The sequence below is a fragment of the Seriola aureovittata genome, chromosome 19 (genome assembly GCF_021018895.1).
Source record: "Seriola aureovittata isolate HTS-2021-v1 ecotype China chromosome 19, ASM2101889v1, whole genome shotgun sequence".
NCBI lineage: Eukaryota > Metazoa > Chordata > Actinopteri > Carangiformes > Carangidae > Seriola > Seriola aureovittata.
In genome coordinates, this window is record NC_079382.1 from 8,617,871 (window position 1) to 8,631,565 (window position 13,695).

At 40.7% G+C, this 13,695-nt stretch overlaps 1 protein-coding gene across 1 annotated transcript in view; it reads right to left on the reverse strand.

Moving 5' to 3' along the window:
• Positions 1-771: 771 nt before the first annotated feature.
• The window catches only part of syndig1l (synapse differentiation inducing 1-like), a 37,632-nt gene continuing 24,708 nt past the window's right edge, over positions 772-13,695 (reverse strand). Inside the window, exons 3-4 of the mRNA XM_056363309.1 lie at positions 12,212-12,349; positions 772-3,823 (exon numbers count right to left, since the gene is read on the reverse strand). Of these exons, the coding sequence (XP_056219284.1) occupies positions 3,665-3,823; positions 12,212-12,349 (297 nt within the window). The 3' untranslated portion in view covers positions 772-3,664. The remainder of the gene's footprint in view (positions 3,824-12,211; positions 12,350-13,695) is intronic.

Sequence of the window (13,695 nt, forward strand, 5' to 3'; positions counted from 1 at the left end):
ACCTACACCCACCCTGCTCTCTCGGGATATTTACATAAACATGATTTGATTGGCTAGCAGCTGCGCTGGGGCATTTGCTTAAATGTGATTTGATTGACTAGTGTCTGTGCTGGAACATTTGATTTGATTGGATGGTCCTTGCTCTGCTTCGACTTTTCTCAACTTCTACCACAAGCAATGCAAGCAAAATGAAGCAACAGAACCACCAAGCAGTTCAGCGACACATGACATCACCCCATTCAAAGTGAATGAGAAGTGTGTTGTCGAAACTTCCAACGCAAACGTGTGAGCACCGTGCCAGAGCTGTGGGCGTACGTCGGACGAAAAAAAAATCTTGGAAACCGCAGTTACATACCCGACAATCACAACACAGTAAAACATAATCGCTGCTGTTAGACTGCAGGAATATGACTATCACTATAATACAAAGGCACAGTGCGAAATGTGTTTTTCCATTGTTCAGTGTGTGAAATGTTGAGTGGAGTGCAGCTCTGCATTTATGTTCAATAATCATGATGGTGACACCACAAAGAAAAGTGTACTTTCCTGCACGCAGCTATGGGAACACTGCAACTACAAACGTCAGAGCTGCTCCTCCGTCTGTCTCTGGCAAAACCACCTACACTCCATGACTCAGTCCGTGTTTGCTTTTGTTTTAAGGACAACTCGAGCATCTCAATTACTCAGCCAGTTCTCTCGGGTTGCGGAGGATCTTTTGGATATGAATCTGACTATAGAGCTTCATGTTATACACACCACAGAGAAAAACAATTTTTGCTTTTAAGAAAGGCCATCCTTCCTTTCTGATTTATTTGTCATTACATTTGAACATGTTTTTATTTGCACTATGTACATGTTGCCTTGACACAAGATAGGAAAAAAATCCCAAAACATAAATGTAATTAAAAAATGTAATCTTCTTTAATTCGGCTTAAGAGCATGACACAAAGAGAGCACTATCACCCTGGCATTGAGGAATGCATTCAGCAAATGTCTTTGTCACGTGGATGTGTACATCAGCTCATCACAATGAGAAGGAAAGAACAACTGCATTGAAACCCACATACTTTTGTAACACACTGCACAATACCAGGTTGCCAAAAAAGCCAGATAAAAACACATCATTTTAATGACACGCTACATAACACAAAGCATGTTCATCATTTTCAGCAATAAAACTTTCTCCAAGAGATGAAAGCAAACATTTCAGTATAGTTACAGTGATGGTCATGATGTGTGCATACACTGATGTGGGATCAGTAGCTCATGAGTTACCACTGGGACATGTGTTCAGAAGGGGTCAGAGGTCATAAGGCAAAACTTATAAAGTGTAATAACCAGGTCTTCAGATGACCAGAAACTCAATGAGGTGAAATATAGGGCCCCATACAAACTGCTAGAAATCAATCAGCATTCAGTTTATCATGGTCTTTATCTGACTGATGGTTTCTCGTTCAGGCAGCCACAAATAAAATTCAATCAAAAGTTTGAAGTCTTCTCTGCAGTTTCATATAAAGCAAAGTGCACTGGAAACCTCCCCTCACGGAGAATACGGGCAGTATTCACTCTTCATTACCACAACACAACTGACTTCCATGTTTATTTTAAAATGTTCACAGAGCCGAGGATGTGTAAATGGATTGTTTACTTGCAGGGTTTGACAGCAACCAGTGACGCCAAAAGTGGCTTATTAGTGAAATTAATGTGGTTGTGCTATTTTAGGGCTAAGCTCCAGAGAGTACACATTCCTTCAGAAAAAGCCATTACAGGGATCTAACTGTGCACCATAAATGTCAGGTATGACTAATGTAGGAACTGTGCAGGGAAAACTAAGTATATAATGTCACCTCTTGAGGCTTAACTGCTTGAACCCAGCATCTGCCTGCTTTATAATCTACAATATAGAAAATACGGACTAAAATCTCAGTAATTAACGAGCCCTTCATACAAAGAGGATCAGTGAATTTGTTTGTTGAGTGTCTTCTTTTTCGTCTTGAGTAAGAATTCTTGAAACAAACTGAAATGTCTCAATGCTTTATTACCACGGAGCGCTCTATGCTTTAATAGCTGGATTGAGGGATGTGGGTTAAAGTATTGCAAAAAATATGAGCCCCTTCACAGCCTGATCAATTTTAATTTAAGCTTTTTTATGATCTGACAAAAACAAGCTCTAAATCCGATCAATCATGCGTAGCAGTACACCGCTGGCATAGCTAGAGTCATGCAAAGAATAATTGATCACAGCTACACTCAAAGCTGTCAGACTGCGACACTTTGTTTGTGTATGTGCAGTCTTGGAGGAGATGTAAGGCCCGACTTTTAATGACATCATCTATGTGGTTTATAACTTCCACACCCATTGTGAATGGCGGATGCTTCATTTCACATCGAGTTACTGGATGCAGCATTTTTTTCTTGTTGTTGTCGTTGTCATTGTGTTTTTTGTTTTTTTTGGGGTTTTTTGTTTTTTTTGGGGGGGGGGGGGGGGGGGGCACTGGACGCCATTTCCCCTGAATTTCTGACCATCTGGCTACCTCACATCTGTGCTTTACTTCAAAGGCTATAAATGAACATTCCTTAAAGTGAGATCAATCAAGGTGCCTTTAGACAGCAGGGAACATAAAAAGACAAACATAAAAACAAAGCACATTTGCATGAATGTAGGCAAACTATATCTGGCATAAACAGAGTTTGTTAGACTTCAGGGCACGTCTTTAAAGGATGGACACCTTCTCCGAGTTAAAATACAGGCCTGAGGCTCCATTGAGATTCTTGTAATTCATGCCAGTGCATATTGTTCAGTATGAAAGAAAATAGCCTCTGTTCCTGTCTATGTGATCTTTTTTTTTTTTTTTTTTTTTCAACCTCTCAAGAGTTTTATTCTTTATTGATGGAAACTATTATCAATAGTTCTGTATTTTTTTTCTAAAATTTTTCCAGAAATGAAAGCCCTCATTTGTCATGATTTAAGAAACTGTGCACATAGTCATGTAATTTTTTTTATCTCCCACTGTGAGGCAGTCGGCCCAGAGACAAATGTAGCCTCGGTATTTGGAGTTGATGAGGGCAGATCGCGGTCTATTAAAGACAGTCCTGGTCGGCAGACTGAGATGACAGGTGACAGGACTCCATAGAGAGGCTCCAAATTTAACAGCAGCTCAAGCAACAATAACATGGAGTTGGTTTAAGAGTGATTTTGTGTTGATTTCTAACCATCCTCAACCTCGGCTCTTGAATAATTGCTTAGGAGTTATCGCCTCAGTCCTATCACCACAAAGTTTCTGTAGGGGTCTTAGAAGTTAAAAACCAGCCAAAAGAGGATGAAGCCAACAGGGGTTTAAGTCAATGGGATTCAAACTGGGCTCCAACATGGAATACTTCCATTACTCAAACCCTCTCCCTGTCTCAACAGAAAAAAAACTTTGTCTATCCCCAAATCCCCCTTCTTCTCACCCTCAAGCTTGACCTCTCTCCAGTCACTGTGGCTAATCTTGGCTGACAGAGGGCCTGTAGGGAGAGGAAGCTGGAAAGAAAGGAAGGTGGAGGGAAGAAACTGTACATCCCCAAAAACTTTCCTCGAAGTCTGCAGGAGCAACGCCGTTCCCCAGAGGGGGTTGTTCTCTTCCTGGGTTCCCCGGAGGTGCGTGGAGGGAAGGTGTGGCTGCTATATGCGTCCTGGTTTAGAAAGGTAGGCAATGAGAGCAACCACCACCCCCACATACACACCAGTGCCTATAGTGATGGAGAGGGCAGCGAGGAACAAAGCCCGTCGGGACGCGATGTTGGCCAGTGGGAAGTCACCTTTGTTCACCGCTTTGGTGGTCTGGAAAAGAAAATGTAAGACAATAGGGAAGTCAGACACAGTTTGGAGGCACCTCAAGTGAAAGAGTGACCCATTTTTCAAAAGAAGCATAATTAGAGAAGCTGTTTGTTATTTCTGTGGCAGTGTGGAGGAAAGAAAAAAGAAGGGGATTGGAGTTGGAGGCTGGGCCCGTTGACTGAGTGGCTCAGTGTAACCCAGGAGAGCTCATCATGCATGGCAGGACTGAGAAATGGCAATTAGTGTGAAAATGTCAAGGACTGGACGTTATGGTCATCTCAGCTGCTAGCACTGAAGGATAAACGACACAGGAGAAAAGCAAATTCATCATCATTTGTAATCAAATACAAAAAAAAAAAAAAAAACTCCACAAAGATGTTGCATGGAGGATTTTAAAACTTATTTTTTTCCAGGCAACCACTCCATCGTAATGACCCAGTTACCATGTATTTAAGGTTATAGTGCATTTTTACAGCCCACTATAGGCGCATATAGATCCTCTCTGTGGTGTTGTGTTAACTGTTCAGCTTAAATAACAGCACTACTGAAGTGTGAGTCACTGACCACAGTGTAGAGCAAGTGAAATTTTTCTTTTTAATCATGTGAGTCATGTCAGCTACAAATCTCATCTAAACAACTGTTGGATCGAATTCGTCAACAACACCATCCAATTGATTTGAACAGAAATGACAAAAGTCTGGTCCATATTCAACACTGTTGCTGCAAAAGCCCTGAGAATGCCTCTTAATTATTGTGTAAACAATATCAGACTGGTGTTAATTAATTAGCCAGGAAACAGGTAACATCATGTGTGGAAGTGGTGCTAAAAGAGATCATTGCTTCTTATCCTTCCATACTACCTGCACAGCTGAAATCAGTAATTAGCCTAAAATTGCAACAATGGATAGTGATAGCGGTTGAAAAGTGGTTTGTCTCGTCTATCCTGTGCTTTGTTGATATCTTTGAAGAGCTGTTGTGTTGGGCTTCCTGTAGCTATCTTATTATTTGAATGGACTTGCTTGCCAGGAGAAAAATGGAGGATAAAGAGAGGCCTATTTTGATTTGTTGTTTTCATGCACATCCCTGAGTAGAGGGCACAGTTACAGTGTTACAGTGGCATTGTTTGGAATCTGTAGTGGCTTTTCCATTTTCCATTTCCATTGTCTTCCCCTAAACTAACTTTTGTTTTTTGTTTTTTTTTTATTCCAAATGTCGTCACATGTTAATCTATTGATTTATTTTTTCCTTCCTAATGAATTCAGTGGTCGATTGTTGAGCGTGTTGCTAAATCCCAGTCATAATTTGTTCCGCCTATAACACAATTCATCCGTCAGACTATTGTGCTGATTGTACGCCAGCACAGTTTGAAAAGCAGTGGCTGCAGAGTGTGTGTAAAATGACCTTCCGTATTCTTTTGAATCTATTAATAATGGAGCTGATGTGTGTGAATGTAATAAAGCAGGGTCAGCCCCTCCAACTCTGAAACCATGGTCATCTCATAAAAACCTGTCCTATTCATTTTGCAAGTGATCCCAGCTCCAAGCATACGAGGTGATGTTTCTTATTCATAACTGAGGTTAAGAGGGATTGAAACTGCTAGTTAGATGCAGTGTCCGCGGTGATGTGGGTTTTGTATCTGACAGTGGCACTGAATAAAAAACTACACACCATAGCAAGACTGTTTACAAATCCTTGTTTTGACCTTTATCATTGCTAACAATTTCTGAGATTGAGGATAAACATGGCTTAAATTAGGTTTCTTTGCAGGATGGATAACCTTACTCATCACAGCAGAGTGAGAAATCTCAGAAGTCTGGGAGGACTGTGAACCTGAGCCACTGCAACTACTTATGGAGAGGAGCCGGCTGGTTCTTGTGCCTGGCCCTGTGGCTCCATCCTTTTTTGGTGTGCTCTGTGTGGTGAACTGAAGGGAGAGCCTGAGATGAACTTACATTGACATAAAAACACATTGCTGTAGCACATTGACGTTCCCTAAGAGGAGCTTGAGGATGTTACTGTGAGCCTGACCCAGATAAGCAGCATGTCAAACTATTAGCAGGTGAATCGTAATTAACTGAATGCTTTTGTGCCTCAGGAAAATAGTAATAACCAAACAGTAGTGTTAACAGTTTGTGAATCTTTTAGTATCAAGTTAAGTTAAAGGTCCCATATTTTATATGTTTCCAGTGTTTGTGGTTTTAAGTACCAAAAACTATCTCAATATAGTCAAACATCTCACACTTCTCTCTGGGCCCAAGAACAGGGCTTTTTGCTTCGGTCTCTGAGCCTCTCCTCTGATTGGCTGACTGTTTTCTGAGTGACACATGGCCAGGCCTACCACAGCCAGGCACGGCTGGGTGTGGTGACTGTGTAGTTGTGACATCACAAAGTTACTGAAGTCCAGAGAGCTTGTTTTAAGGCAGTTTCTGAACACGGGATATGTGCATTTCTCTGTGGATTGATTGTTTTGATACTTTCACAGTATTTATACAGCAACTAGACCTGCGTTATAATCAAAATAATGGAAATCTCACTTTCTACAATATGGGACCTTTAAAAGTCCATAATTATTTAAATTTGAAAAAGTCATTAACAAATAGCGAACACACAGGCTCATTGTCAACCTTTGTCTCTTTTGAAGTTTGCATTGGATAGGGCTGCACCTGGTTTACTTCATATGCATCAGTTTATGTTATTTATACAGATGTTTTTCTTTTTTTTTTTGAATATTTACTAGCATTTTCATCTTTGCATCTGCCCATTTGCACTGCAGCAAAACAGCAAAAGATCACTCCCTTAAACCCAAACTTAAACCCACACTTGTTTCTCAGCAAGTCAGTTCATTAAGACAGATGCAAATTACATAAGACACACAGTGTGAGATGTTAGGTAGACCTGGCTTTTGCCTGTGACATTGGAATAATGAGACTGAGACACTACAAAATACTGCTAAGGAAAGCAATTGCAGAAAGGACAGATACGAGCTCATTAGTATGTGTCCTTTCTGTATTTGCTTTGGAAGCATCACTGCATAATGGGGACTTACTCGTGTCAAGAAGTTTATTGTTTGAGTTGCATGTTCTTGATTATGATGATTGAACTTTACCATCTAAGGTTTATCTTCAGGGTAGGGAGACTTTTTTTCAGACAATTATTTAAACAAGATCAGGTTTGTAAAACTTTATCCTGTATTTTCGACAAAAAAAAGCAGTGAGAAAAAGGAGTCATACTTGCAGTGAGAAACTGACTGGTTATTTGAATAATTGACTTTCAGGAGGCACAGACTCCAACAGCCAACTTTACATCTCACAGCATCTTTAACCACAGCACCCTCATCCACTGAGCAGCATATTAAACTCAGACAAAAAACTCAACCTACCATCCATCTGTGATGGCTGTTGTTACAACTAAAAAACTAAGCGTGGGGTCTTTTCACTTTGTTCCACGTGTTTGATTAGTGCCAAGGTTTTAGACGACAGTTCTTTATAGTCCAAGACAAAGACAGCCAGTTGAGAGCCAGAGAGAAAGAATCTTTTGACAAACACCTCGAAAGATCAGGAAGCAAATCCAGATAAAGGACATGTATTCAAGGCAGGGCCTTTAGCTTCCATGTCAATATAGTAATTATTGAAACAAAAGCACTGTTATGGAGGCCTTATGGGAAATTAGATTTGAATTTGCTTTCAAAATTAGCACATTCCGCTTTTGAGGATGTAGCACGCCCCCTCACCACGGTCTTTAGACAAAGAGAATCCTAAAAAAAAAGAGTCATAACGTGACAGTGGACAGTTTAATTCTCTCCACTACTGCAGGAGTTGAAGGGCACATGCGCTGTCATTTCATCTCTCCATTGAAAGCATTTGTAAGTGATATAATAAAACAAATAATCCAATGAAAGCATGTTGTGGCTCTCCCTGAGGAACAAGTCGCTGAAAGACTAAATATAATAATGCTGTAATGTGGACAACACAGATGAAAATAACTGGGTGAAAGTGTGTGCGTTTGCTTGTGCTGTTTTGCCTGTGAGCTTCAGCTTTGTACAACGTACTGAACATGTCAATGTGAGGACTTTTCCTTGAATCCCCTTGAGAGAGAAATGGTTAGAAGCATTAAAGCTTTATCTCCACAACCTTGACAAAATGATTGAAATGTGGTGTCATAGAAAAAACAGATAACATCTCAGACTTAGCTGCATGGAGACACATATAGCGATGCGCTTTCGGAAGTCAATTCAGCACCCTTAACAGGTTTTTCTTCCAAACAAACAACACATAAAGCCCAAAATCTCTCTCTTTGTCTCCCCCTCTCTGTGTCAGTCTCTCGACCTCCCTCGTGCAGACACACGCATGCAAATACATAAACTGTTTCACAATAATTAGCTCATTCATTTTCACCCATTATGATGACTTGTATGCCATAAGATAACTTCAGGGGAGTCTTATTTGCATAATCGTGAAAGGAATCGCTGCTGCTTCTCAACTCTGCACTTCCCAGCGCAGATGTCTCAGAGCTGAGAGAAACATTTATCAGCATCTCCAAACAAAACACTCACCCTATTAGTGGCAATAATTCAAACTCAATTCCGCTTCCCAATCAAATGCTCAACGCTAATTTTCCCCAGATATTCATGGTATTCTAGTCATTATTGGTTGTCTATGTGTATGTGTGTGTGTGTTTGTGTGTGTGTGGGCGGTTCACGCTGAATCCTAAACTATGCAGCACTATTTAACATAAAGATGTTGCACAGTATTAAAGATATAGTCTGCAGGCAAATAGGATACAAGCAATTTAAATCAGCACATGAATGCACGTCTGTGTGTGTGTGTGTGAGTCACTCAGCTCCTCTGCTTAAGAAGCCATGCAGCGGCTCTCTCCGTGTGACTGGGCCTGACCTTCCAGTGGGACAAAAACACTATTGATCTGCCGTCCACAGACTCTATTAAAGTTGCTAACCTGTTTGTTTGTAAATGTCCTCGGAGTAAGTGGTGAAGCTGATGTGCTATCATTTTTAACTTTTCTTCTTGGCTCATTCTGCTGCCCTTGTCAAATCCCCATAATCCATCAGCTTACGCTGCTCCATGAAGGCAGAGGGCAGTAACCACCCTGAACTATATAGGTTGGTTGTCTCTACCCTCTGATAGTACTCCTCAGCATAAGGTGTACTGGACCTGCATCGTCATGGTTACATTAATAAACAAGCAGTTAAGCTTGTGGATTGCTCACAGTTTGGGTAGGTTTAGGCACAAAAACAATTTAGGTAGGTTTAGGAAAAGATCATGTCAGATTTATAAGCACACGGTTAAGGTTGTGGAACGGTCATGGATGAAAGAAACAATGAGGATTCAAATGGGAAACTAACAGTGGTCTCCTGAGTTCACATCATATTGATTATAATATAATTATAAGCAGCTGAGTAGGAAAGATTGTTCACATCAGGCACTGAGTTGTAACTTTGAGCTATCATCACTGGCAGTTACATCTAAATAAAGTCCACTATTGACACTAAAATTATCAGTTCAGCTAATATCTTATGTAGGTCATTTATAGTGTGACTACATGGCTACTAGTTTCAATGTCAGTTTGAGTAACCATTGTCAGATAAATTATAAAAGCAGTGGAATGAAGGCATATTCACCTTATCACCCCAACATTTTTTTTGCATGTTTCTCTCCACTATAGTCAATGTGATGTGTTGCAATGTGCCGATGTCTGCAGGGCACTAAAAGGAACATTTGTGGATGCAGCCAATCGCTGTTGATGATTGCCAACTGGAAGATAGACAAAAATTACTTTAGTTTCTGAATTTCCAGAACAGTACAATCAAGACTGGACAAAAAATAGAATATGATGTGTGAATGCACTACCAGGTTTTTTTTTTTTTTTTTTTTTTTACAGAAACACAAAGTCTCTGAAACATAGCCATCTCCTGCTAGCAACATTAGCATTTTAGCTATGGTGGCAACATTTAGTATAGTATCAGCAAGAGTTTTATGTGGTAAGTTTTTGTTGATCGACACAAAACATGCAGCAGGAAGGAATTTCTTCAGATTTAGTTCAAACATTCACCTGGACTCAAGAATAAACTGATTACAATTTGGTGGTCAAAAGAACACTTTATAAAAGGTCAGGGTGACATCATAATGTTCTACAAAACACTTATTATTCAATGCTGTAATTCAGGAAGGGGAGATTGTGACCATATTTCCTGCAACTTGGCTGGTTGGTGGAGGCATACAACCGCAAGGCGCTAATTCTAGTTTTGCTGTGAAGTCATTAACGGGAGATGTTCTATGTGACTTTTTAGCAAAACTAGCTTAACTGGTGTTACTGTTTTTTCACCATTATGAAGGGATGTAGCTACTGCCTTAGTTATGTGGGATAATAAACTGAATTACAAACACATCAGATAAAAAATGATTGGTCACTTAAAAGCACCGAGGTAGGTTGACATAGGTAAATTTAGCTTTAACTAAGGCTTACTGTGATTACCTCACCTGCTAGCTTTAGCTTACAAGAGATTTCCTGCTAGTTCCTGCTATAATAAGGGAAAACAAGTGACAAACAGTCAGATTATGATATTACTTACATCTTGTCCATCTAGGTTGTTACTGTCTGTCAATACAGATCGATGCACATTTCCCTCAGTACCAACAGAGAGGCAGAGACATAAGTTCACACGCATAATCAAATTTCAGCTCGTCTTCTGCTAAAAACCTACAATATCCTTGTGTTAACTCCCAAAGAATTAATTCATTTAGTGAGGGGGGGTGGGGGGGCTTCCTGAACAATTGAACGAAATGAAGACCAGTGAAGGGGTTTATTGAGCTATAAAATGAAGCGATCCCAGACTCCCACCGTATCTTTTCCTGACAGCTCCTCTGGACGGCACCTTCTAAAGGAGGGAGATTGGCAGAAAAGCCATCCATCCCTAAACACAGCCATCACTTCCCCATAATTACCCAGGAAGAATCAAATTAGCTCCTGACAAGATAATTCAGTGACTGCCTTCATTTGCCTCGGACTCCTCGTGCCCACGGATAAGACAGCTAAAAGCTCGAGCTTTTGATAAGATTTTATAGTCGAAGGCGGAGCAATTTACTGAAACCTCGTCCGTCTCCAGTATGTGTGTGTACGACTGCATGTGTAAACCTGTGCTTTTAAACATACACTGTATGTGTGTGTTAGTGTGTGTGCCACTGATGGCCCTTTAACGTATTTTGCCTTTTGAAGTTGATGGTGCACTTAAGAGTGCCAGAATTGATTAGCAGCAGGAAAAGTGGCGATCACTGTGCTCTTTGCTTGACTGACACACCATCATCGGAGTTGTTTCCTACAGAATTGAAAAGGGAAGGAAGTCCAGTTGGAATCAATTAGACGAACCATTATGTGCAGTTTGCTGATGTTACTGGCTAAGAACATATTGGCAAAAGCTTCAGAATTAACAGCGTTCCCTTGTCAGCTTGACAGATCGTACTGGCTCATTCTCTTTGGAAATAACTGCTGTCTTTGAATAACGCATCGATTGCTGTTGTTAAAAAAAAAAACTCTTACTGTTTAAAGTGGGTGTTAAGGTCAAGATTAAAGGTGGAGTGGAGACAGTCAACATGTATGAACCAACGCATGATGTAACCTTCCAGATCACCAACACATCTTCACATCAAAGAACAACACTGTATCTCTGGCAAGGCAATATTATATTCAAGTGTACTTGCCTTAAGTACATGTATAATGTAGAGTGCCAAACTATTACCCGTAATAGACACACTGCTTTTAGTGTGTTTTCATGCATTTCTTATCTGAAATTCTAATTTCCAAATAACAGCTCAAACTGTTTAATGTGTCATTACCTTTAATACGTCGGCACACCTGTAATTGGGTTCATCTCCAGTCCCCTTAAAAACTCCACTAGTTCAAAAGCCCTCTCTCATCTTAGTATTTTAGACACCTCCGTTCTTGGAGTCTACGGATAGAGCCTTGGAGGTGATTTATATACTCTTCCTAAAGGCACCTTTCAGCCTGTTTACAGAGCATCGAGCAGCCATTACAGATTGGCCTTGGGTTATTGATGGGCGACTCAGTAAAAAGTGGCCTTGCGTCGGCGGAAAGCAAGTCAGCTGTCAGTCTTTTATTTCTTCGTGTGATAGCCCTTAATCTCTGGGTGATGAGTCACGCACAGAGCTGGGTATGCGCCTGTGTGTCGTTGTGCTCGCATGTCTACGAATGCATAGAAATGTGTCTTTGAATGTGGGTTGATGCACCTGTTTTTTAAGACCTAGACAAAGAGATGTTGTATCATCCATGTGTGACACAAGCACAACTTTGGAGCTGGTCGCCTGACATGCATGTGTTTTCTATATGTGTATGTATGTGTGTGTGTGTGCGTGTCCTCACCCCCTGTGAGAAGTAAAACGCTGCAATCCCCAGAGGCCAGAAACAGCAGAGCATGGAGAAGATGGCCAGGCCGAGGTGGTCTCGTGGAGGGACGACAATGAAGTTGTCCTCGCTCTCACTGTCGCTGGAGCAATCCGTCTGCACAGAGAATAGCAATTCAGGTCAAAACACACACACACACACACACACACATTTTGTGCCATTTTTGTTTGATCTGCACAAAAACTGAAGTGTAAAGGTGAGAAGTCGTGTTTTGTTTCTTTTGGGTGGGGTGTGGGGGGGGGGGGGTGTGGGGGGTTATGTGTGCAAGTGGCATCCTGGCACATGTCACGAGTCTGAATCTTCATATATATTGTCACAAAGACATTAGACTGGTATCAAGCTTCTCATGTAACGCTCAGCAAGAAAGTGAAGAGGCGTATTTTCCAAAATGGAGAACCATTAATTCACAGTAAACAAGTTCAAATTAATTGCAACTTCAGAAAAGACACTCATCCTACAAACAGTACAGTTGACAGCTTTAGTCAAATCCCTCAATCCTTAACATGTCATATACTCACAACACCCAACAACACCCCTCTGGGCCAATCATACACAACAAAAGGTGTAACAAGTCCGTGCATTGATTTCCTATAGTTTTTGTAAAGGTTTGATCATTGCTGAAGTAGCTCTGGAGACAAACAGGTGGATTGAGGCAGATTTTATTCGGAAAAATGAAAGAAGAAGTTTTGCCTTGTGCACTCCAGTCCGTGCACAGGTAGATGTGATTTTCGAGTCGACTGGGTGGGGAGAAGAATATGCGTTCATTGAGAAAGAAAAAGGCATTTGTGTAATGGGAAACAAAACATAGACGAGTCGCCACATGCAGGATCATTTGCTTCTACGTAATGTCACAGCTCGTATTCATGGACTTTTTGCGATGGCCCATTAGTTTCTCATTAGTTTTGAGATATGCAGATCCCTACATTTTGGCATCTAAACAACAGATGGCATTAAAAAAAAGCTACGGTTGAAAGTACTCTTCATTTCAGATGTGAAATAGTTATGAATCAAACGCACCTCCTCCCTAAAGCTTTATGAAACTATTTCACGCTCCATGCAACATTCCTCACATGGAACTGCAACGCCTGCGGCAAAAGAGAATAGACACTCGTACATCTGCATACAGATTCTCAGTCCTGATCCACAGAAAGAAATATCAGTGCGCTTCACAATATTAAAGTTGGTTTGTTATGGCCACTTTAACCTCTAACATACAGATACGCAAACACTCATTTGCAGTTGATCTTCCCCAACAACGAAGACAAGACTAGGATTAGAGATTTATTTTTCACCGTGTCTGTGATGAAAAGAAGTCGCAGATTGAGGCCACGGTTTCTATAAGAGCAATTAAGATGCATCCTTCACACATCATCCTGTTTGAGGGATGAGCCAGCATCAGCAAGGAACACGAAAAATAAATGAAAAAAAAAAACAAAAATCAA